General features: G+C 45.3%; 1 protein-coding gene across 1 annotated transcript in view; it reads right to left on the bottom strand.

Annotated features, from left to right (window-relative positions):
• GRIN2B (glutamate ionotropic receptor NMDA type subunit 2B) overlaps positions 1-27057 on the bottom strand; it is a gene marked incomplete at both ends in the record, with an annotated part of 168147 nt that overhangs the window by 117257 nt on the left and 23833 nt on the right. Inside the window, one exon of the mRNA XM_084205528.1 lies at positions 424-1022. Coding sequence (XP_084061654.1) covers positions 424-1022 — 599 coding nt within the window. The remainder of the gene's footprint in view (positions 1-423; positions 1023-27057) is intronic.

Genomic DNA, 27057 nt, shown 5'->3' on the forward strand with positions numbered 1-27057 from the left:
TGCCTGGAACAGAAGCTGGTGCCTTCTAGACTTCAACACAAACATTCCCATTGTTTGCAGCAAGAACCCACCTGAGAGCTGCAGACCCAGTCAGGCAAAGACACCCCAAGAAGTTCAGTGCTGTTATGAAAGCCAAAATTTGTGCATTGAGGGGCACACTGAAATTGTTGCACTATGCCTTCGTTATTCCTTTTTCATGCTGACTCGCCCTCTGTGTTGTGTGAAGGCTTTCTAAGGGGGTGACAACCCTGGCACTCATGATGCACAGCAACATGGGTCCCACCCTCAGCTCACCTCCCCTTGCCCAGTTCTGGCCAACACCACCTGCTGCCCCAAAGCACCACACGCCCAGCAGAAATATTCTGGTCTCAGAGGTCGTCTTTGACCGCCCTTTTGTATGGCTGGCCTAGCTCTTCCCCTTACCTGTTGAGCATGTTGGACTGGTAAATCCTTTTCTCCTGGGTGTTGTAACAGCTGCTCTTGGGCTCAGGGATGAAGCTGTGTTCAGACAGCATATCAGAAGCAGCCGTGGTGATTATGGCTATTCCATCCCTTACTCTGGCAGGAAGACCGTAGTCCCATTCATCGTATGAGACAGAGATGAGCCCGGTGGGGAACTCGGATGGCACTGTGTCTGTATCCCCTGCCACCAGGCTGGGCACGATCCACGTGTAACCATAGCCTGTCAGACCCACCGAGTTGGCCACCTCAAAAATGTAGGTGGCCTCTTCCTTTGTGCAGTAGAGGAGGATAACAGGGCTTTGGAGCTTCTTGAGCTGGTTCTGGATCTTTGAGTCCCCATCGTCCAGGGACATGTCCAACAGAAGGACCTCCTCCAGTTCCCAGCCCACAAAGCTGTGCTCAATGGTGCTGCGGATCTTGTTCACAAAGTCCTGGTAACCAGGGAAGTAAGTAGTGACGATGGAGAAGATGTACCAGTCGTATTCTTCCATGATGTTGAGCATGACAGAAGCTTGCTGTTCTATTGATGGGCCAAACTGGAAGAACATGGATGACTCATCCTAGAATAGGAAGTCAGAGGAAGAGAGAAAAAAAAGAAAACAAGAATATGTCAAAGGAAATAAACAGCATTCCTAGCCAATCCATTGAGCATAGAGGGGTAGGCACACAGTCAGAGTCTTACTTCATATCTTGGCCAGAGCTTAAAGATTTTTAACTTTTTAAAATTTAAGTGAAGCAAGTGAGAAGGAAGTAAAATCCTTTTTATGACCAGCTGTCCTTACTTCATTTTTAAAGGCAGGTTGCCAAAATTACTTAAAGGTTTCAACTGTTAGGCCTGATTCTAACAGACAGAGAACAAGTGGTACACAAGTGAGGACAGAAAAACAGAATATGTACAAAATATTTCATGAAATTAAGAGCTTTAATCACAGGATTATCATAACCTTATATGTAGCATAAACAGGATACACAGCAGTTTTGATACGGATTTTTGGGACAGTCACTTTGATACTGAGTTTGGGACAGTCACTCTGGTTTGAATATCCAGACTAAAGTACAAATAGAGTAGGCAAAACCATTGGATACAAATAGCTCTGACAATCTCTACTGCTAGCTCCTCTCAAAGCAAGCAGCAGCACAGAGCTCTGTACAGTTCTCCTCAGTACAACTGTGAAGGCTCCGTCTCAGAATAACATAAATACATTAAAATAAAACAGATATTTCTAAACTATGATGAGGTTTGTTGACACCGTGTTTTAGAGAAATATCAGCTCAGTATTTCTCTTGGTATTGCTCTCATACCCTTCTACCATACCAAGTTAATCTTTGCAAAAATTAGAACTTTTACCACTTTACAACCTCAAAGACTCCAAGGAGTTTTATACAGACCTCAGCTCTCCAATGGCATAGTGTGAATCTCTTCTGTCCTGGGATTTCATCAGATACCAGGCTTTCAATTTATGACATCCAGAAAAATGCAAATCCCTGCTTTTGCTCAATTCATGAAGGAAAGGAATGGAAAAAAGTATTTGCCAATATGCTCTCTTAGGGATAGATCTTCTATCTTTTACAAGCAATTGCAAACTCTTCCTGACTTCTATAGAGTAGGATTAGATCATAAAAGAAAACCCAACCAGAAACTGGAAAAAAAAAAAAAAACAACCACCATAATTAAATTATGTCTCTACGTGTAGAGATTCCCATCATAAAAAAAAAGTTCTTCAAACCCAAACACTGCTTTAAGGAATGAGAACAGCCCAACCTTCTTTTAATAAGCCTGGAAAACTGGACCAGAGATACAAAAGAATATACTCAGGAGTTTGAGACCTGGGAAAACTGATTGTGCCTCAAGACATTACCTCAAGATAGTCACATTTAGAACAGCTCTCTACCAAATTGAGTCTCCTACAGCCTGGCAGGTAAAGCTGCTTTTCGGCAGGGATGGAGTCAATCAATCATCCATTCATCCTTTAGTCATGGTTTTGATTACCTATAGCCATTTCCTATATTGACAAAATATGCTATAGCTCAGCAACTCCAGAAAAAAAAAAAAGGCCTGATTCCATACCCAGCCTTAAGCTGCTTGTTTCTCTTCCCTGAGCTCCCTATGGGTCACATCCTATACAAAATGCCTCTCTTACGAGGTTTGGTGATTAAACTCTGTTTGCTTCCTCCATACAGCTCACCACCCACACGTGAAAGTTCTCTTAGGGCTGCTCTTTGCTTAGTGGAAAAATAAATGTATGCAAAAAGAAAAAGGAAAAGACAACAGCAACAAACTGAAGACAAGTTAAAAAAAAAGAAAAGCAAAAAACCCAAAACAAAACAAAACAAAAAAAACAAACCAAAAAAAAAACAGGAGCAGCAACTGGAGCCGCTCAACATATGGAAAATATCTCATATTTTTTTTATTTTTTATAATTGGGATTCACCTCCTTCTCTCTGAATTGTGCTCGGGAAAAGAACCTACTCTTCTAATAAAAAGATACTTTATGTCTTTGAAGCTTATGCAGAAAATTAGAAAAGACAGAGAAAAAAAAAATCATCCTATTGTCACAGCATGTGCCAGAATTTGAAAAACTCCTGAACAAGCATCTCCAACACCCTTCATTGCACAGTGCCTTTGAAAGCCACTTGTAGCAAACTGAATGGTAGAGTGCGAAGACTCAGCCTTACTGCAACATGAGAAGGCAAGACAGCTGGCCCATAACTAGTATTTATTTTTAAATTAAGTTCAACAAGAGCCTTTCTACACATATGCATAAGAGCCTCTGAACTGACTGCAATTTTTCACCATTTCTAGCAGAGAGTCCGAGATCTGAAGGGCCTGGTTATTGAATTGCAGGAACATTTGACACACAGCATCTGGAAGTCTTGTCTGGTTGCTTCCTCAGTGACAAACAGGGGACACTAGGTGGTAAATCCACTGCTATTTCGAGGCTACACACACACACTCTCAAGAGTCAGGAGGCACAATAGCAAGGTGCAGGAGGCAATGCCCTCCCAGTGATTTGAGCAGGGTCAAGCTAAAATGCCTGCTGACAGCTCGTTCCACATGAGTGCACCACCTAACTATCGGAGGGAATTCAGCCCCAAAAGACACAGGGACAAAATTCAGAGCTCCTCACTAACAAGAGTGTATGAACATCAAAAATCAATACACCAAATAGACGGCTTCATCACAACCCAGCGAAACAATTCCCCTCCACTGAGAAATGGAAGCACCCCACTTTACATCAAGCACAAGCCACTTGGCTGCACATGCAATAATTGCTCTTGAGCAACTGTTGGCATTTCTATTACAGAAGCAGCAAGAAGAGGCAACTTATATTCAGAATGAGAGCATTAAGGAGGTGCAAGCCAGTCCAGATTTTGGTTTGCCAAGATGTCTTTTGGCACTTAATCACCCCAATAGTTGGGCTAGCCAAATGTTCTTCATTCCCTGACCAACTCAGCACTCAGAGAGGGGGGAAGAAGGAAGGACAGACAATAGCAGAGAAGAAAGTGTCCCTCTCATAATAAATCAGGAGAATTGCTGATAGAGTTGGATAGAAATCTCAGTCACTATCTTTTGAGGGGGACAAAAAAGCAAACTAAGAAAAACGTCCAAAAGCCACAATTTTCTTCCCAACCTTTTGAGCATGCCTGATGAGAAGTCAAGGAAAAAGAGGAGTTGAACTGATACAGAACAGTGAGGCTATCAGAGTATGATTTTGACCTCACTGTAGTGCTACAGCAAAAGTTTTTTAATTAGGAGACAGATCTAAGGTGGTTTTACCACTTTTACACGCATATACCCTACAGAATCCCTATTGTTTTATTACAGTCTAAAACCAAAAAGGAGTATTTTGCCCTTCCAGATATTACAGGTTTTACAGAACATTATAAGTTCCTATTTTTTCTGAAGAAATTTCATGTTTTCCTTACTCTTTTACCTTGAAACAGCCAAAATATGGTTCAGCATTGCCACTGGGAGACAGTTTTAAGCTTGGGACAGGGATAGGTCGAGTTTTAATCAGAAGTCCCTTACATCACACATCTTCCAGGTGAAATACAATCCTCTGGACACGGGAAAAATCTCATCTTCCTCCTACAGCCCTTTTACCTGCAAGCTCAGGCTTTCCACCACTACCTGATGCAAGAGACAGCAAGATGCTGCAGGGTGTCCCTCACACAGTCTGAAGGAGCAGAGGCTCCGTTACAGGATCTCAAAGCTTCCAGAGATCCCGGCACTCCTCCACTGTCACCCTACAAGGTCAGGGATCCGTAGTTTGCAGAGCTGAGCTGGAGGTGGAGCTGATCAATTGACACAGCACCACTCCCCAGTTGACAGATGGCTTCCCACAGAAAATCTGCTCTGAGTTTACCAATGCTGGGACAAGTATTGCCTCCTCCTCCTGCACGTTTAACTCTTCAAATAAGAAGGCTGGATTGCACACAGTGAGGGTACAAACACACTCACCATGAAGCCTCCTCTTGCAGACTGATGGCTAGTGAGTTCCTAGGTGGATGGAAGACAGTTTGCAAAGGTAGGACAGGGTTTAGAGTACTATCACCAATGCTTCTGAGTTCTTCAGGCTTGCAGATAGGCCAGATCTGCCCCACCCCTCACTGAAGATGTGAGCCCTTGGCAAGGCTGCAGGTGAGTCTCCCAGAAGCCCTCCTCCAGCTGCACCATTTGAAACCAATCACTGCCATTTAATGAGCCATTTACTTCAGATGTGGCAGGAGAGGTCCTCAGGGAGCCTTTCTCATGGGTTCCTCCCTAACAGACATTCTAGATTCCCCAGGCAAGCAAATACAATTACTGGCTTAAAAACAGGATCTTACAATCCAGAGCAAAACTGCTTCTCAGCATGGGGCAGACTGGGGAGCATCCAAAAGCAGGGGAATGCAAGATCCCCAAAAGCAGTTGCAGTGGACCACCCATGCTGAGGAACTGGCCAGCCTAGCACTGAGCCACGGTACTCACTGCTGACCTGGCAGTGAGTGAGGAGATCAGCAGGCTGTGTTCCCTCTGTGCAGCCCACCCAAATGCAATCTGGTTCTGCACTCCACACACTGGGACCTGGTCCATGAACACATTTTTGCTAGGGGTGGCAAGCTCCTTTAGCTTCAGTCAAAGGGCCAGACCCCACAAAGGCAAGATGTGTCAAGTTATGCACAAGGAATTTGAGTAAGGAGCAAGTCCAGACCACTTGTTTGCTTCCAGGATTTTGAGAAATATACCATGTCATTGCAAAATGCCCTACTCTGCTGTCTCCACACAGGTGCAGGACAAATACAATTTGTACTGCTAAGCTGGTAGCCCCTTTTTATTAGGCTTTTGGGAACATCTGTGTATTTAACCCCATTTGCTGCTTCATTAGGCTTCCTGCGCAGCCATAACTTAACAACTGGGGTCTTCCCTTCCTCTCCAGCTCACAGAGGGGATCCTAGCAGATCCTAATGACTCAGGCCACTATCACTTTCCAAAGCCCTCTTCTCATTTCCTGATTTAGAAGAAAAGCTGTTCATGTGTCTTTAGTACAGTCTTGATTTGCAAAATTACTCTATGACCAACAGCCAAACCATGCAGGGCTGCCTCTTGTTTAGATTTCAGTCTTGTCTACCACATAATTTGGAGGGGGCAAAAAGGAGTGAGCAAGCACCAAATAACTTCTGGGAAAACACAGGCTTTCATTTGCCTACCTATGTATTTCTTTTCTTCAAAACTGAGACACCACTGTGTACCTTTTTTGTCACAGTCCTGGTGGGGTACTTGATTCACTGGGAGTTTTACTGCTCGTGATGGAAAATGCCACTACAGTACAGCGTCTTATAATTTAGTTTCTTGTATGTCTGAGTCCCGTTTGTTATAACATATCTGACAGAAAATCAGGATCTTTGTTGCTTAAGTGTTCATTTACTTCTGTTTATCTTACCACAAATCCATTACTGCCTCAGGCTAGCCTACAGTCAGGATCCTCTGTCTGTTTGGTTTTTTTCTGTCCAAATTTAATTTTTTTATTTAGTTTTCAACAACTCAATACACTATAACTCTGGCTTTTATGTTGCATCATGCTGTGTGAGTCCTTTCTTGAATGCTTGCAGTAGGAACTATGAGAACATGGTGACACTTGAGACCTAATATTATGTCCTCCTGGTGGAATTGGCATCTAAAACAGAATCTCTGCCTCTCACACACATACACACACTCACACTTCCACAAATGCATTCATAGCAAAACCTACTCAATGTAAAGTTGGAGCACGTTGAATTGTGTCATTTCCTAATGACTATGCCTAGTTTATACTATTTAATAAGACTTCAGAACTTTCCTGTTTTACTGAAATAGGTTCCCTGGGTTACTAATGATTTTGACTTGCATAGCACATGACCTCCTGCAATCCTTTTCCCACGTTCTGATTCACTGAGGAGTGGATCATTCTTAGTGAAAATCCTCCAAGCTGCCCTGGGAACGTGCTCTCAGTGGGAAGTTCAAATTTCTTAGATGAACAAATGTGGTTTACATAACCATATCATTTATCAGTTCCTCCCCTTGTTCTTGCAATAATTACTGAACACACTAGACTTATTTGACAGAAGGATATATAGCTCAGAGTTGATGGTTACAGGAATTGGTGGATGAGAGATAGCAAGAGACCCAGTTCAATGTCACCACTGATAGAAAGACAGAATACACTGTGATAAATTAATTAGGAGAATGGTTGTCAACTCTCTAGGTCTTTTCTGGAAGCCACAATATCAGATGGCTACTAATTGCAATGAAGAATATAGAATTGTTAGCACAGTTCAATTGTTACCCTAGTAAATGATAACAAATATACTAAATTCACATGTATAATGACATTACCTACACATAAAAGTTTCACCATAAACACAGATCCCAGTCATGGATTGGACATTAATCTCTCTGTAGCAGTGGAAACAGGTCTGCTGCAGAGCCCTAACCCAGGGGCAACAGTCCAAGTGCTCCAGCACCAAGGAGTTCCTGAGAGCTGCTACAAAAAGGTCTCCAATTAAAGATGACTCAAGGGCTGAAAACAGCTAAGTGATTTCCACTTTCTACTTAAGGGTCTGCAGAAATAATTTGTTCAAAAGACTTTACAACAGAAGAAACACAAGATAACCTAGATTCTATAATCTTGATCTTGGTGCTGTTCCACTCTATACCACATGCAGTTAATAAAAAAGATGAAGGAGTCAAACATACCAGAGCCATTGTCTGACATATACAATTCAGAAAAATTCAGTTGTTTGGCTAAAGAGAGGGTGAAAAATTTGTGACTTTTATAAACAATGACTGGTAAAAGCAGACTAATATATGGTGGTATGTTGTAGCAGCTTCTCAGAGCGCCATGCATGGCTACCAGCATTTTTCCACAGAGGAGAAACAGCAGTTAGCAAGCCGCCAGGATAAACAGTTTCCCACCAGGATTGTTACATTTCCATTTTCACCTCTGTAGGTGTGTATTTCCTTGTTAGATGAAAGCACATGGACAGATTAGAGCACAGGCTGCACTGAGCAGGGCCCACCCCCCAGGTGACATTATACCATGCGGGCAATTTGGGCAGACCAGGACCAGTTTCCCTGTCCCAGCTCAGGGAAGCCCACTAGGCTGGCTTAATATCTTGACATTGCCAGCCCAAAACAAATGAAAGTCAGACTGCCCCATTACTCATCCATCTGATTACATCATGGTGTTTGCCTGGCTCTTCTTTTCTGGCTGTCTTACCCTCCAGACTAAGGACTGAATTTTGACTGTAAGCTGAATGGGATGTCATTTGGTATAGCCTTATTAATCAAGAGCAGCCATAAAACTATCCAGCACTTAAAAAAAAGTCCAGTCACAGTATTTGGCAAGATGTCATTGAATAAATTTCTCAAATCAACTATCCTGGGTGAAATACTATTTCTTTTTATCATTTCTAAATTAACTGCTCTCCCCTTTCATCAAGTATACCTTTGGTCTCTTATTATGAACAAACCTTCATATGAGCTGAACCTCCAAAGGTTCACAGAGTCAATTTACATAAGCCCTGGAAGTTCAGCATTGCATCCAATGCCCCCTGAGCCTCTCAGGAGCTTAAGATCTCTTCTCACTATGGTCCAGCTGGGGACAGGTCAGAATGTGTCTGTTAAGTGCCTCTATTCCTCTTCTCTCACAGAGTAGTGACAACTCCTATCTCTCAAATTTTGCCTTGCTTATTTAATTTAATCATTAACCTTCTGCAGGCTAAGCTGTTAGTTGTTTTCTCTGTCCTAAGAGATGGCACCTGCAGTCCTAATGATGCCAAGGTCTAGTCAGCCTGTATGGGCAGAGTGAAGTTGGCTGTGCCTGTGCTCTAAGATGGACAGCTGAAGTAAGGCAGACAGTTTAAAGTAATAATGTGCCAGGATTTAATCTTTTCTCACAGGCTGGTATTATTAATGAGTTTAGATAATTTTTAACACATCAATATAACTTTCATACCCTTTGGATCAGAGTTGGTTTGCCTTAGAGTACACATGAGTGAGCAGCTGCATGCAAAGTCTGTGTAGATGTGCCCTCTGCTTTCCTTAAGGCAAGGAGCAATAAAAGGCTTCAGCCTCATCCATCCTGGACAGCAGTAAATGGGCAATTTTGTCACTTGAAGAAAAAAAAAAACCCAATCACTTAAGCTAGGAGAGCTCTCTAGCAAGAGGACAAAACCAAGAGCCGAGGTTTGACTAGATTGCACAGACTCCAGATTTCCCATTACCTCATACCTGGCTGCCTCTTCTCTAAGAGAGTCATAATTGATATTCCGAATATAACCCAAAGGAAAAAAAAAAACAAAAAAACAGAGAGAGAGACGGAGAGAGATAGGTAGGCATCGGTCCTGCCCCACCGCCCTGGTCCCAGTTCGGCAGCCAAGTTCCCTTGGCAACAGCGCACACGAAATGCCGCTGCGGCCGCACGCTCCCGACCGCCGGCATCCCGCCGGGAGCCACCGCACCGCACCCGCACGGCACGGTACGGCCCGGCACGGCCCGGCCCGGCACGGCACGGCCCGGCACGGCCCGGCACGGCACGGCACGGCACGGCCCGGCACGGCACGGCACGGCACGGCACGGCACGGCACGGCACGGCACGGCACGGCACGGCACGACACAGGAGCTGCGAAGACTGGGGCTGGGCGTCACTACCCAAATCACAGCGCGGGGCTCATCCCCCGACAGCCTGCCGGGACTGCAGAGATGCTCGGGAAGGGGAGCGGGGCTGAGGGGCCACTCGGAAAGAAGGGAGGGAATTATTCTCCTCCTGAGCCTGGGAGTGAGCAGTCAGCATTTCACACTCACAGCTTGCCGAGACAGCGAGTAACCACAATTCCCTCCACCGCACCTTCCAGATCAGATTCCACCCCTTTGGAAAGGGGGTGCTGCTTGTACAATTCCTTGTTGCCTTGAGCACTCCCAAACCTGGCTCAGCTCACTTCAACCTGTGTTTTACAGCAAGGGCTGGGACAGGAGGAATGCCAAATCATTGTTCTTTGTACCAGGCAAGAAGGCAGCTCTGTGTGGTTTTATTTTAAGAGGGATTTTACCCCCTGCCTTATACTTTCAGAAGAGGATGAAATAATCTGGGCATAAAATGAAGAAACAGTACCCTGGTCCATTTTTGTTTGGAGATGCTGCTGGCAAGCAGCTGTCTCATTAGCACAGAGTGTGTATGGCTGCACCAGGCAACAGGAGGCACAGAAACCATGCACTGGCCCTACGGCATCTGTTCATCAGCACTGTGAGGAAGCTCCAGCTCGTGTCCAGTGGAGCTGCCAAATCAGGAGAGCTAACTAGTTCAAATCCCAGCCTGCGCCATCCTGGTGACCCTTATTCTGGTATTAGATCTAGCTGGGGACTCTCCAAGTCTGAGGAGAAGGTGAATTCTTCTCCTGGCCCATTGGACCAGGACTCTGGATTAAGTCCCTACTTTGGAAAGCTACTGTATCACTGAGGTGTGTTGTGAGAGTCCTTGGCTGAAACAACAAGGATTCCAACATGTTTGAGACCCAACCCCCATCAGAGCTTGCTTCGGCCACAGTTAGTTTCCTCTTGTGTTCCAGGATGAAAACTGCACCTACCTTCTCTACCCAGCTCTCCTTCCTAATCAACCAGCGAGGAGTGCCCCTGTTGGGAAGCTGCTGTCATGTCTGTCTTGCTTATCGAATTGATTCACAAAGTTTTAAATGATTATTGATTCTCCTCATCCCCAATGGAAACTCTGAGACCAATGAAGTTATTTGCACAGATTTTAGACAGGAAAGAAGCTCCCTTCTCAAATCTTCTTGAGCTCCCATCTATTAAGTCTCAAAAACTCAATAGGAGGTTTTTTACAGCTTTAAAGATAAAACCACTCACAAACACATGAAGTCTCCCGCATGCACAGATGCCCATCCAAACATAGGCAGCATCTTCTGCCAAATCCACAGCTGCTGCATTATTTTTTTTCTATTATTTTTGTTTGGGATCATAGCTCTTCCATTTCTTTTCTTTGCCCTGATGATTAATAGCTGTTTTTCACAGCTCTTGTTGTTATGAGACTGAGGCACAAGTTGTGGCAAACTCCCTATTGATGGAACAGCCATTTCTGAACTCCGAGGAATCGGAAATTGTTCTTGGTAAAAGACTGGAGACCACAGGAGACTTGCAGAGCTAGAGTCTGAAATCATCCCCACCGTTCCTGAAGTACTTAGAATTTACAGTTGCAACAGTGATTGCTGCTGTAAGGACCATTATATCCACTTCCATAATCTAAGCACGTGAACATTTACACTCCTCAGGATTCAATGAAGAGGATCTGAAAGTGGGAATTGGTCTGTCTGACTTTGCAATACGGGTGATACAAGTTTCAGTTTTGTATATTTTTTTGCTTGGACGATGAAAGTCAAGAAGCCCATTTCCAGTCAGCTTAACTCTGTGCCGAAGCACACATAATTGAATTCCAGTTCTTTCTACACTTACCTGCACATTAATATATATCTATATATTCAATATGCCCTTGACATAACTTGAAAGCAGCAGCATAATAAATAAGATACTTTTTGTACTCGAATTCAAATTTTTCTATCTATATTAGGCTTTGTACTTTTTTAAACAAAACCCGAGGCTGAGACTGAACTGCCATATCTTTTTCAAGATCACACACGCACATGAGAAACTGAGATTTCTGTCGAGGACTGACACAGCAGAGAAAAGGAATGATAGAGCAGCAAAAGATTTTGCCTCTGCTGGTCATTAATAATAAGAGTAACAAAAGCATCTAAGAGAATAAAAGCCAGAGTGAGATGTGTTAGGTATAGAAATAGCTCTTTGACTGACTCAAAGGCAAAGCTGGTGCATCTTGTTTTCCTGCATCCCCTTGTCCGTCCTCTTTCTTAACCACACACTCTGGCACGATGGGGGAGTGGGAAGTAGATGGAAGCATCAGCAGGGGCTACAGCAAGCAGGGGAGAAACAAGGTATTCAGTCTGAGCACTGCCTGGCCAGGGCCTGTGACAGAAGATAAATAAATGACCATATGAGGGGAGAAAACAAAAAGTCGTGTCCAGCACTGCACGGGCTGCAAGGGAAGAACCATGGGCTGTGGTGTTTTGTCTTTCCTTCCCCTTTGTATCCCTCCAAGTCATTCTCTGTCTCCCTGCACTCCTGGTTTCTCACTGCATGCAGATGTGTGTCTCTACAGACACACACATGTCCATGTGTACAAAGGCAATTACCTGCAGGATGTCTCAAAACAGTCAAAGTGTCTCATCCCCAGTATGGCAGCGGCACTCCAATGCAGGCTGGCAGCACCTGAGTTGGCAGCTGACAGTGATCCCATGAAATCAGGTGATGGTGCAGCCCAGACTTACTGAAGAGCAGTGTCTGCATCACCACACTTGCATTCAGAGCTAATTAAGCCTCTGGTTTGTGTTCTCAGGGAGAAGCCAGGGTTTACACAGGCAGCTTCACTACACAGCCCTGGCCACAGCCCAGAGGAATACAGATGACTTCAAACCATGGGTGAAAACACTCAAGATATAGTCTTAACAGACTTCATTCCTTCTGACAAAACACAGTCCTTCAGGACTCACCTTCCATGGAGGCAAGTAGTCATGTAAATAATATACGACAAGAAGGTCTGAGTTTTTTTTAAAAATCCAAAACCAAAAATGAAAAAAAATCAAAATTGTCTTTTCTTTAGATAGGTCATAAGAGGGAATATTTGTGGGAAGGGTTTAGCCACAGGAAGGTTTATTTCAGGGTGCAGCTAAGCAATTCTGAAAGTTGATACAAAGACATCACTCTGGTCATCTAGCTTCAAAATAATTTTTTTTTTTTTTTTTGCTAGTAGGAAGTGTTTTTCTCTTTTTTATATAAAACTTCTAAATATCTCCTCCTGAGAAGCACCAAGATGAAAAAAATTTCCTTCAGCAGTGGTGGCTAGTGCAAGGAGCTCAACCTTTTCATTATCTCAGCGCCTTCAGGATGTGTACCTGCACTAGGCATTTGTCTGCACTGCGCAGGAGCCTGCAGCAGTAGCTGTGCACCCTTCATCTCAGAGGACATTGTCCTCTTCTGTGTGCAAAGAGTAGAAGGAGCAGAGTTGGAGAACGATGTACATTTATTATCTTGTTCTTGGTGCTCTTCAAGGCATGCAGCCTTGCAGACTGGGCAAGCTCAGTGAATGAAGCACACTGCATGGAAAACATCAACCCAGCGTTCTACAGCTCATTTGGTGTCCAACTGCTCCTGTTATGTCACCCAGCAGTTTCTAAGGGCAGACAGTAGATCTCTGTGCTTTTGCTCCTCAGGCTAATCCAACTACCTTCATAGTGTCATCATGCTCTCTAAATGGAAGTGAAAATATGGTCAGGCTCCCTGTGCATTCTGCACTAGGCTATGGACAAACCTCTCTATTCATCAGTGGAAAAACATGGCCTTTCCTCACTGGCCTTCCTACTGAATCTCTCTTTATACTGTAACTCTAGGCTATCCAATGAAGAAAAAGTAAGCAATATTTTCACAGATTTTTATGCCTTACAATGTACATATTCCAATCTATATAAAGTGCTGAGGATGCTAAATCAAGGGCCATGCATTCCCCTTCAGCTGTCTTTGGGGGTTGAGGGTAGGGGGCTGCACAGCCCATTGGTAATTTGTGTGTTTAATTGCTATGCATCAATTGTTGGGTCCCCAGAAGATGTTCATTTCACTCCATAAGCACCAGAATGTCTGTTTCGACAGAAATTAATCATACAAGCCCTCCCAGTCTTGGACTCCATCCTTCTCAGGGCAGTTTGCTTCCTTACACAAGGTCAGTTGTGTATCTTGGACTTGGACAAAGAAAGTTCTCAGTTCTCTGGGAATTCTGACAGCAGCATTTTAACAGGGTACAGCGATGCTGTGCAAGTTTACAGTCTAAACTTAACATGAACAGCATTCCAACAGAAGTGTCAGGAGGACTTTAAGCAAGCTGACCATAATCCTTCCTGCTGGGATATATATCACCATTGATGGTGAATCTTGGTAGGGGGTTTTTCAGGACTGCAAGTGGGCAACATCTTCCATCCTACAGCTTCCAGCAAACCACCTCCTCAGAGTTTATCATTTACCTTGCATTCTTTATGGACTCAAAAGGCAGATTATTGCCTCTTGAGGTGTCAAGAGCTTTTGCTACAGCTTCTGGGTTTCCCTGAAATGCCCTCTTCTAGGTATTGATTGAGCTAGGTATTACAACTGAAAAGATTTTCATTTAGCAAATTTTTCTTTGCACTCCTCACAGTGCAGAGGGAATACATTAAGTGAGATCTCTTTGCTCACCCATTTTTGCATAAGCTTGTTCTAAGTGCACTATGCAATTGCTTTAATTCCCCAGCAACAGCCTCCTCACATTTTCAGACCTCTCAAAACCATGTCTATATTGTATAATGCTACATCCCTACCTCAGAAATGCCAGAGCTAACCTAGAAAGACCCCAAGGCACAGCAACAGCTTGCAGAAGTATTACCTGGGGTCCTTGAAGTTGCAGAGGGGTGTCAGTATAGACCCTGAGCTAAATTTGTTATGATACAATTGTACCATTCTTCCAGGTAGCCTGTTGGGTGCTATGTAAAGGTCCACACACGCTGCCATGTACCAATGACCTTCTCAAGACTCACTCCCTCCCTGCAGTGTCTAGGCACCCCAATATCTCACAGTGCTCCCACCACAGCTGCCACGGCACACTTACCCCTGCTGCCTGCTCCTCAGGCTCCCTTTGCCCCCAGCACCTCAGCAGAGGTGTTTTCCACTCCCAGGACCAGGGAACAACTTTAACCTCTCTCCCTGGACCCTCCTCCTGCACCCTCAGCCCCGCAAGGTCCCTCCACACCAGCTCCCCTCCCACCCACTTGGCACAGGACAGTCACAACCACGCTGGCACTGGGGCAGCAGGAGGTGAGGCCAAAAGGCCAGCAGACGGTGGGCTCACATCCGCACGCATCCCGATTAAGGATCCAGCTTTGTTTCCATGGCAACGTGCAGAGCCGCGGCAGCGCGGTCCCTTCCCGCAGCGGCCGCGCTCCGTGCCCGACCCCGCTCAATCCTCCCGCCGCTGCCCTCCGCGGCCGGGGCTGCCGGCAGTGACCCTTCGTGCACCTTCCAAAGCCCGACAGATTAGGGCTCACAGATTTCCCACCCACGACGTGCCAGCCAGAAAGAGGCAAATAAAGATGCGCCAACTAACAGCAGCGACAGAAATAACACCTCCCATCGCAGCTGAGCTGTAAACCCCTTAGAACAGCATTACGGGGAAATAAATGTGTTTTCTTTCCTAGAAGCCAGCAAGCATAGGCAATGGGATGCAGTTCAGGGAATTAAAGTATTTTTTTCCTACGTGCAGGTAGCACACAGCCAAACAGCCCACATTCCCCTTGATCTATGCCAAATGCTACTCACAAAGCCCACCCAAGTCCTCCTTTCTGAGCAGGTGGTCCCACAGAGCACACCTTCCCATGGGACAGCACTAACCCTCTTTCCAAACAAGAGTATCACCAGGCTGCTCTGCTCGGCCCCCACAGCAGGAAGGGAAAACACCAGAGAAGAGCCGGGACACTGGGCCTGGGAGCTTGCACCCTCCTCAGCCCTCTCCAGGGACATGGCCAGATGTTTCTTCAGGCCTTCTGCAGTCAGAAAATCTACTTTCCAGTTTAGAACTGAACCACAAGCAGGACTGCTCAAGATTTCTTTGCCATTTCTACAACATCTGAAGGGTCGTCTGATGAGAAACGGTTGGGAAAATTAATCCAAATTAACTTAAGTTGTGAGTTTAGCATGAATTCATTAAATCACATTAGCCTTGAATGGACACAGTTCTTCCAAATTAAAGCAACCCTCAGAAGAAAATTGAACTAAACTGAATTAAGGTCCTTTTAAATCCAAAGAGCAGAGCGCCTACATGGGGTTTGATATCATTAGGAAACAGCAGTCTGGGAGGGATGTCCCAGAGAGTTTTTCCATATTACTCTTTTCAGGAACAATAATGCTCTCACTGGAAGGAAGCTAGGTTTCTCACTTTCCCATGTGATTTGAAAGTTGCTGTGCTGATGACTTTCTGCTGAAGCCCTTTCCTAGCCAGTCAATACCTTCACCAGTAGCTCTTTACCTCGACGAGCACTATTGCTGCCAGGCTATTTTCACATCACTCGTTTTACTGGAAGGCAGCCTTTTCTGTTTTCTCAGACTGCATTCTGCCTGGTTAGGTAAGCTACACTGTCTTACTCTCCTCCTGTAAAATGTGTTCTTCCCTCTCTCTACCAACCAGATACTTTTCTGGCTCCACTTTGCTTTAATTGGAATAACTGGAATTATACACAGAATTATACACAGAGGAAATTACAGTAGAGACTTTTACAATGATACTGACACGTCCCTGCCTTGGCAGGGAATATCCTGCCTGGCACCTAGGAATATAATTGCCTTTTATGCTGATGTCTCATATTGAAGACTCAGTTATCACATCAGTAAATAATACTCCCACTTTTTCTCTTTTTCATTTGCTTATAACTGGTAATCCTATTGTTTCTAGGATCAATTAGCAGGAGTAACAAAGAACCTTTCCATACAGACTAGCAGACTGCACAGTCTTCCAGGCCAGTTAGAAGAAACAGAAATATGTTAGTGTTGCACTCTCCAAAATGTTTCTGCTGCTCAAGTCCTTAAGATCTAGTGTGGGTCCTACCCAAGTTTGTTCCCTGTTACACTCTGTGTTGATCATGCTACATTACTTACTCCCACGTGTGCACAAATGTCCTTATGAACACGATCTCTCACACTTCTACACCATAAACCAGAGCCAAACATTTGGAAACTTTTGCAATTCTGTTGTTTAGGAAGTTTCAGTTTAGCCACACTACATCTTTCTGAGATGGAGAGAGGGAGCTGGGGAGACAGGTTGGGAACAGGTAATTAATGGAAGTGAGAAAATCAGGTGTCCCATTCAGACCAATGCTAACCATTGAAGGACATAAGCACATTTACAGCAAGTGTCACATGAATACAGCCAGCTAAAAAAGAAACAGTCTTCATACAATAAATGTCCAATCTTTCCTTTTACTACGGGAAATCATTGCACTGATCAGCAGAAAGAGGCAAAGAGGAAAATTATTAGGTTATGATTCAACATTCCATTATTGCCTTTCAAGATGGTGTTTACCAAGGACTAGGTTACTTTGCAGAAAATACAACTTTTGTCCTGGTAATTTAGGCCCTTTAAAAATATTAATTCACTTTTTTTAATGCAAAATTACTTAAGCCTAGCTTGTCTGTGTTTGTTTGCTGTCAGTGCTCCCATATAGGAGTTTTATCTGCATATTCATGTATGGAAATTTGCAAAAACTTGCAGAAGTGTACATCTACCACGTTCGTATGCAAGTATTCAAGACAGAAGTGCTTGTGTGCTCATTCAACAAGGGAATAGAAACAATACCAAATGGATCTCTCTGACCAACCATAATTAAGTAAAGCGGCCTGTATCAATCCATAGAGTAAATATTTTCCAAGAAGTTCACTAAGTAAATTCAAATAAATTTGAGGAAATTATGATCTGCAAAATTGATATTCCATGAGCAGAAAAAGCAGCTAAATTCACTGAATGAATTACGTGTTGTGAATTAGTACCCCAGCTCAGCAATTACTATGGCTGGATTACTAGAATTAATGGATAATTTAGCATCAATAATACTACTTTATTTTATAGGTACTGCTCAACATCAATTAAAAGACAGATTTTTGTTTGATTTTCTTTGGCTCTTTTTTTTTTTTTTTTTTTGTAGGTTTGGGGGGTTGGTTTGGTTAGGATTTGGTTTGGTTTATCTCTATATTTCACAGAGGAGGAAAATAAAGAAACAACCTTTCTGGTGTCAGTGTGTGTCAAATTTTCCAGTGTGCACCAGCTCAGTAAACTGGAGGAAATACAACCCACATCCCTGAACAGCCAGCTAGATCCTCCTTCCAGCAACAGCAGAAGAGCCAGCTAGGACATGATCCCTCACACACATCCCTTATCCCTCTGCATGAGAAGATGGCTGCATTTGAGATGCAGGAGGAGCAGGGATCCTGTTAGCTTGAAGCAACAGGCAACAGCTCCTGTTTGAAAGTGTCTCACTACATTTAATGGACTAGTGAGCACTAGATTTGCTCTTTTAGAACAGGTCCTTTGGGAAAATCCATTATTAATTGTGATCTCTTCCGTAGTGTCCCTGAACTATGATGCTCGGCAAACACTGCTCCAGTCTGAGGGGTAAATTAGTTAATTCATCAACTAGAAATTATATTGAAATCAGTCTGTTACCACGAAATAATTTGGGAAGCAAGCTGCAGGGTCTCCCGCTGAAACACCGCGTTCAGCACCGCTCTCAGAGCTGCCGCAGGAGCAGCAGCGAGCGCTGTCGCGGGAAGGCAAAGGGTTTAGGGAGCCTGAGCTGCCCACTGCCTCCGGGGGGACTTTTGGAGCAGGGCTGAGACACCGGCCCAAGGCAGGGCAAGCGGGAGGGCAGCTGCAGGGCAGCCTTCTCTTGCGACGTGCCTGGGATGGTAACTGAGAAAATAATTTTGTGCTGCAAAAATCATCAGTTTGGCACCTCGCACCAGCCTCAGAACTATTCTGGTTAAAACGAACGAGGCAATTTCCTGATAACTTCGCTAAGCCCTCCCAGCTCTGATGTAAAGCCACGGGTTAGTGCTCGTCCATTCCTCCCTTGCCCAGGTGCTGTGCTGCTGCCACACGCGAGATTAACAAGGAGGTTATATTTAAACTTCCAAGAGGAGCTGCTGCGCGATTATGGGTCTATTTAAAATCCTCCGGGCAGCTGCAGTACATAATAACAAGTCAGCGGGAGGGAGGGAGGGAGGGAGGGAGTGGAAGGAGAAGAGGAAAGGAGGGGGGGTTCAGGAAAACATCACGGATTGTCCCTGAAAAATTGATTGCCAGAGATGGCAGGGGGTGCAGGCGCGCTAAAATGCCCCCAGCGGGGAGCGAAAGGGACCCGCGGGAGAGGCGGCAGCGGGCGAGGAGAGCGCTGGCAGCGGCAGGGGGACCGGAGACACCGGCATGGAAAGCTGCCAGCCCCGAAACCTCGCTGCCTCGGGCAAGGACGTCATTCCCTTAAACCCACTCCGCTGGCTCGGGAGGGCTCTGTCACACGCCACTGGGTGCCCGTCCAGGCTTCCTCACATCACAGGCGTTTGAATGAGTAAATAGCTATTATTAGACTTCTCCTGCCTGCCCACGCACACACCTCAGCCTTAGGCCAGCATAAAACTACCCCCAAGAAAAACACCGCTTCTACCTACTCCAAAGGGCTTTACCCAGCCCTGAGTTCTGCTACAGCACTTGGAAATGTGTTCCTCTGCCAAAATTGCAGCTGAAGGAGGAGTGCTTTCTCATGACACCAGAGCAGGGGCTCAGGTCTTCTTGCCTCACCATAAATCACATTTTCTGGGATTTCTTCCCCAACCCTCTCACCAGCTGACTCCACTATCTTGTGTGATCAGGGCAAAATGGGCAAAGGCCCCCAGGGGATCACTGACACACGTCCTCAGCTTGCAGTGGTACCAGAGCTCAGTGACATCGTGTCTGCTGAGGTCCCACAGGTGGACATGGGGCAGGGGGGATGGCAGCAGCAGTGGCCAGGAGGCAGATGAGTGAGAACCATGGAGAGCACTGTGAGAGGCTGTGCTGGTGGCACCAGCCCTGAACTGAGGAAAGGGGCCCTCGGCGCTCCGTATCACTGAAGGATGAAGTTTAATTCATTCTTCATTGCAGGGGGGAGACCTTTGAGCCACAGGTGTGTTTCAGATAGGTTCCACACCATCACACAGTTTCACGTCTAATGATTTCCCTTTGGTGGTATCACAGCCTCCTGCCTGCCTTCTCCTGAGCAGCTGAATTTCCATGTCCTTTCAAAGACTTGCTGCAACCCAGCCAAGATGACTGCATTTCATTGCTGACTGGAGCCTTTGCGATGCAGTCTATAAAACACTTTGGGAGCCTTCCAGAGGAAAGATGCTCAAAAAACATCCCTCATAGCAGTCCACACACATTCACTGACACTGTCCTATGCGACCCTTTCCTACTCTTCTTTCTTCCCCATCCTCCCATCCCTACACAAGCATTTTCAGTACTGGAGGTTGCTGGTATCAGGCAGGGAAAGAGTGTCTCTCCAGAATGAGATTTGCCTCAATTTCCATCAGCAACACAGAAGAAGGGAAAAAAATGTCCAAATTAAGCTGCTTGATTACTGAAATTAATCTTGTCACTTAGCATCCCTGTTCCACAGAATGGGGCCTTTGATTAGCCTCCTTGTTTCAGAATATTACAAGCAGACGTTTATTAAGCAGAAGGCAATTCCTCTGCAGGGGGAGAGGGGCAGCTGATTCCAAAGGGAAGGCTGCTCTCTGGATAAGAGATGCCCACAGCTTTGCCTGCATCCCTGGCAAGCGAGGAGATGCTGCTCTGACAACACAGCCACGGCCCCCAAGGATTCTCCAAGATCCTCTCCCCAACATATGACTAAGGACCGTCCTGTTATTACTGTCACAGGCTTGGTATTTATAAGGCTGACAGCTCTTGCAGCAAGTTATCTCTTGTTATTACCATCACCCTGAGAGCCCTCAAAGGTTGTGAGGTGCTGTGTCCTCCTGTCTGGCTCCCTCAGGCTGTAAAGGAAACACAGAAGGATGGGGAGCATTCCCCAAGGCAGCCCATGGAGCACGTGGGACCTTCAACACCCACACTTCCCTCTCTGCTTCCTCTCCCCCTCCAGGCAGCAGCGCCCGGCGCACGGCGGTGACTCTGCATGACCGCGCTGTCACAGGCAGCTTTGTGCTTTTCCACTCCACGGGACACGTGCTCAGAAGCCACCACCTCACTGTAGGCATGGGCTGCCCTTGCTGAGCTGATGCAGAGGGCCCTGCTGGCTGGGATGGCAGAAGGGAGAGCTCTGGGAGACGGGTGGGGGACCCACAGATGCTCTTGCAGCCCCCTGGGAATTTAAGATTGACACACCTTAATACAGGCTCCTAGGAGGTGACATCCAGGAGCTCCAGGGTCCAAAACTGGCACTGCTGGTACAGAAGAGGGATGGGAAAGGGTAGAAGGTTGCCTCTCGTGGCTTGTTCTGACTCTGCCACCACTAACCAAAAGGTTTTTGGACATTGTTACAGGTATAGGGATATACTCAGCAGCATTCCAGGCAATTTACTGACAAATTTTAAGTAGGCTAAACTGATTGCTGGGTTTCAAGCTACACTGGTCAAAGTCAGCCAGCACTGAAAGGTTGTAAAATCAAAGATCAACCTTTATGCTATCTTCCTTTCTGTTTCTGTGCAAGGGATGTTTCTGGTATTGCAGACCTAATGATCCCAGTATTACTATTAAAATTGCTGTATTGCAGCCTCCATGTACTGAATCACAGTGCCACTGCTCCATCCTGCAGGAGAAACACAGATCAGAGGGAACAAGAGGGTGAGGCCTGCATAAGCTTTATGTAAATTTTTTTTACAGGCTGTTGTTCTGAAGGGTGGCAAAATTTGGCTGTTATCTAACCAAATAACAGCCAAATTTGGCTGTTATCTAACCACTCTTACCAGAGGGCCTCAAACTACTTTCCAAACATTAGCTAAACAACTTTCAGGTAGCCCAAATCCTGCAAGAACTTGCTTGCACTGACTGGTGAAGTCAACCTTGCCCAGCCTATGGGAAGGTATCATTATATTCTCTGTTCTACAGATGGGGAAACTGAGGCATGGGGAACCAAAGTGATTCAGAGAAGGTCATGAAGATACACCAAGAGCAGAAGAGAGGTTTTCTGAGTTTGGGTCTTCCTTAGCCCTCTGCTTCCCCACTCTTGGCAATACACTCAGAATCACCAAATCAATTAGGTTGGAAAACACCTCTGAGGTCATAAAGTTCAATCTATGAAGCACCACCTCATCAAGCAGACCATGGCAGTGAGTGCTACACCCAGTCTTTCCTGAAACCTCTCCAGAGACAGTGACTCCACCACCTCCCTAGGCAGCCCATTCCAATACCCAATCACCCTGTCTGTTTAGAAATTCCTCCTAATGTCCAACCTAAACCTCCCCAGCACAACTTGAGGCTATGTCCTCTCATCCTGCCACTGGAGGCTTGGAAGAAGAGGCCAGCCCCCACCTGGCTGCAGCCTCCTTTCAGGCAGCTGTAGAGAGTGACAAGGTCCTCCCAGAGCCTCTTTTTCTCTGGGCAAACAGCCCCAGCTCCCTTAGCCATGCTGCACAGGACTTGCCCTCTCCCCCTTCACCAGCTTTGCCATCCTTCTCTGTCAAAAGTCATTCCCAAACTGAGGAGTCCAGCTCTGGACACAGCACTCAAGGTGCAGCCTCACCCCTGCCGAGTCCAGGGGAACAATCACCCCCCTTGTCCTGCTGGCCACACTAATCCTGATACAAGCCAGGATGCCACTGGCCTTCTTGGCCACCTGAGCACATGCTGGCTCATGTTCCACCTGCCGCTGACCAACACCCCCAGGTCCTTTTCTGCTGGGCTGCTTTCCAGCCATTCTGCCTCAGACTGTAGCGTTGCCTGAGGCTTCCAAACTGCATTCAGCAGCCTACATATAACGGCAGATCAAAGATTCTAGAGTTGGTCAGATTTATATGAACCTCCAGAACTATTCTGAGGGGCCCAGATGGAGGTGGGGGGGACAAGGGTGTAACAAGCTCTAATTTTAGCAGATTTGTGCTTGCTCGTCCCTTCCTCCCCCAGGGCAGCGGGTAGGGTGTACAGACTGAATGAGAAACCGTGCTCTAGTGAGGCATCTACAGGTTTGGTGGGGTTTTGTTTGTGGGTTTGCTGTTTCCTGGGTACCAGGGCTGTGTGAAACATTGAAATTCCACCCTGAGCAGCAGTGAGCAGCAGAACCTGTTTCCATAGCACTGCCATGGAAACGGCACTCTGCGAATCTGTGCCTTCGGGCCCCTCTGCGGCTGAAGCATCTCACTGCTCCTCCCCAGCACCCACCTCCACACTGCAAGCCCCCAGACCTCCTTGTGTGCCTCTGGTGATCAAAGGGTGCAGTACACAAGAAAAGCAGAACCTCCTGTTTGGCCTCTCGCTGAATCATAATGTGTAAAAGTATCCTTTGAAGATAAATACTAAAAGCATGTTTCTTTCCCCCTCTTCCATGCATAAAAGTAGAAAAAGCTACAGTTAAAATTCAGTGCGCCGGTAAAATTTCACCTGGTAATATATTAAGGTGAAAACACAGTAATCTCATGCAATGGGCTCTTTTATCTTCCTTTGTCTGCCAGGAACACCAGCTTCCAAAAGTGAAGGATTTAATTAACTGTTAGAACGTAGAACAGTCTCTCCCTTTAATCTTCTCCACTGGTTTGGGGTTTCTTTTTGCTTCCCATCCCATGATTCATACTAAAAAGTACTCATGGCAAGGGCTCCATAAAATGGAGGGATAAACCAAACAATGGATGTATGCAAGACACATGTTGTTTCCTCCCTGCATCCACTGGGTGCCTGAGGAAGCACGCATCACAACGCACACGCTGCTGGTGTTTGAGCATCCCAAAGACTTACAGCCTAGGAGTGTTAGAAGCCATCCCCACTGGCTGGAAGACCACAGGTCCACCTAGCACCTTGATAAGTCAGTCCTTAACAGGCTTGGTAATCATGAGGTGTTTCAGTTGTAGTGGTTAGACCCCCTATCCCAGGAATGGGACAGGAAAACTGTCTAAATTTCAGAGGGACACCACCAGAGAAGCAAGGGAGAGTCAGGATGAAACTGACAGGCAGCAAAATGCTAAAACTTCTTACTAACCTCCATCATGGGTCCTGAGGGAGGGATCATACCCAGAGCAAGAGAGAAATCTAGCCTCTCTGCTCTACCAACACCCCTGGCCACTTCCACAGCTATGGCAAAAGATAATGCGTTACCAGGATAGACCAGAAAATTTTGTTCCAAGTGGGTTGGGTATCACCCACAACCAATGATACAGAGGTGCTTTATATACTGTAAAAAATGGCAGCTGTCATCTGGCATGCATGGAGCACAGTAAGCCCCCAGATGGAAAAAGGATCGGTTTTAACTGGCTTAGGTCAGAGACTATCAAGGGCACAGACCCACACCTCTTCCTTTCCCAAGCAAGTATCAGATTAACAGGAATCAACAAATATCAACATAATACCAAATTTTGCATATTTATAACCTGTCCACTGCCTACTCAAAGAAGTACATTGAATTACTCTCTGAGGCAACCTGTGCTCTCACGTGAACCAGCTCTTCTCCACGTGCAGAGCAGTGTTGAGTCTATCAGTCACATCGTGACCAGGGTCACATCTCTCACCTGCTGAGGCTGTAACTCATCTGAAGCCTTGCTGAGCAAAATGACTGATTTGCTGCATTCCCACGTGAAGATTGCCTGTCTTCCATCACATGTGTCCACCTGACCTGACAGTCTCCTACAACAGAGTATTTTCCTGTGCTGCCAAGCCCACCCCTAGCTCTTCTCCAGCACATGTGAAGAAAATAATTTCATGAAGAAAGGAAGCTTCTCAGGCTGCAAATGCTTTGTGATTTTTGGTTTGCCTTACTTGCCCCTTCATATAACTAACCGCAAATCCCAAGTCACTTTGACCCCAGTTTTTGACTCCAGTTTTGTGTTGAACAAAAAGCCTGCAGGAGGCATCTCACCCTGTAGATGCCATGCTGTGATTTAAAAGAGCTTAATACAGATCAAACTATAACCCACATCCCTTTCACTGTGTTCTTTATTATTTTAATGAGGTTTTCAACCCATCTCTTAAATCATGGATGAAGAAAACTAGCAGTTACATGTCAAAATCCATGCAAACTTCTTAAAATTCGTGCCTACTTAGCTGGCCTATAGTCAGATGTTACTAACTAAGTCAGGTGTATGGTGTCTGGAAAAACAAATTTCGTATGCATGATCACCTACTTAGCTGGAGTGTCTTCTAATAAGGTTAACTCGAGGAAGTGAGAATAATAGCTTAGGACAAGTACATACTGAATTGTTTTATTTTTGTGTTGGTTGTTTTGCTGCTTTTTCCAGGCAGCAAGGGGACAGTTTTCCTTGTACCACTGACTCTTTCACTTGACGTGGCCTACATTTTACATTTTTGGTATGCGTGTGAAAGGCTTTGACAGCCTCTTCAATATCACTGCTCTTCTGAGTTCAGGATAAAACCTCTCTGGCCCCTCTCAAGTTCCTTTTAAATCCCTAAATTACCTTCAGATAATCTTCAGTTTCTCATCTTGTATTCACTGGACATCTTGCACAGAAGTGCTCTCAAGACCTGCGCTGTTGGAACTAAACGAGGCACTGAAATTTCTTACAAAGTTGTGGTACTTCTTCCTTGTCTCTGGGGCAGTGTTGGCAACACTGTGATCTACCTGCATTAACAAATCTTCACAGTATGTAATTTACACTTCATTGGTACTAGTTCCTCACAAAGATCTGGTAATGGCTTTATGGAGTTTAAATGCAGCTCAGAATTTCCACTGCCTAAATGTTCATGCCCACTGTCTCAGAATTCTTCCCCTCACAGTAGCAGGAACTGATCTATTTTTAAACCTTTATTTACTCTTTAAGATCGTATGTGTCCAGCTTTACACGCTTCATCACCTGATCATTTCCAGAGGAATAAAATCTTTATTTACTCTCCACTTACAACCAAAATGGAATTTTCTAGGGTTATGAATCATGGGCTGACTTGACTCCTACCACTTTACCCTATAGCTAGGCAGCTTCCCTCACCCCAGGAAAGTACCCTCAAATGGTTCCTTGGAGAGAAGGGTTAGCTGGTTTTGACCCTTACAGACCATTCCTTCTTAAGTTTGTTGGGCTTTTAGCCATACTGTCAATACAGCCACTTTCCTTCAAAAGCCCAACCATTCCCATACATCCTAAACTTCCCTGCTTTATCACTTCCTTCCATTATTTTTACTTTTAAGGCTAAGTCATTTTTTCTGGCATCAGACTAACACGCTCCTGTGCAAGTTCACTTCAAGAAGCATCCCACTTCCTCTGATGCTGACAACAAAATCATCTTCTATTGCAGAGCTCTTCTTTGCAGCTACAAAGAAATGCCCAGTTTTGACGATGCTGAGGGCATCTTCATTACTATATTGGGACTGCCTTTCCAAAGAAAGCACAGCGCTGCAGTTCTTACAGCATTTCTCAAATGTCGGCACTGTCTTGGTTATTGCTGTTTGCTGCAACATTAGCACATCTCTGTCATTTCTGGTGGATGCTGACTTTGAAAAGGGAAGGTGGCCAAAGAGCTTTTTGCAGATTCCTTCTTTTGCAGCATATCAGGTTCCTCACCAAATCCACGCTTTCGCCAGACTCAGTGATTTCTCCCATCAGGAAATTCAGAATACTTTTCCAAGAGGTACCATAGAAAATCTTGTGTTCACGTTCTCTCTCTGCTCACAGGCTGAGTTTTGTTGCCACCTAGCACCATTCAGTCTTCCACGAGGGACTAGTTTAACATCTCAGAATTGCCAGATATGGAGGACTTTGTCCTTTCCACTTTCACAAGCCCTCTTGAGCTTTTTGTCTTCTTTTTTTACTCTGGTTGAAAACCACAGGATGAGTTTACACTAATTCCAGGATTATGGAATTTATGCACTCCCATTCCAAATGAAAGCTCAAGATGGACAAAAACCCCTGAGAAAAGCCCATGCTTCCAGCTACCTATGGTCTTCATTTTGCTTGCAGGTTTAGGGTCAGTTACCATGCACGTGTTCCCTTGCATCACCTGTACTTCCAAAGAGACTCAGCTATGGCAAGGTTTTTGTCTGCTCTGTTCTTCTACTCAACATGTTTTCTTAGCTCATTTTATTCCTGGCGCTATGTATTTTCCAATATTAACTCAGAGTCAAGGAGCCACCTTCATCCAGCATCCATTCACGGGTTGCTTCACAGGAGTAAGGGAAGCATCCCTATAACACAACAGCTGGCTACAGCTGGGTCATGCCAAAGTATCCTGGAGAATGTGTCCTTTATGCAAGGGCTTCTCAGGCAGCTCAGAAATGACT

This window comes from Fringilla coelebs (genome assembly GCF_963513975.1).
Source record: "Fringilla coelebs genome assembly, chromosome: 5".
NCBI lineage: Eukaryota > Metazoa > Chordata > Aves > Passeriformes > Fringillidae > Fringilla > Fringilla coelebs.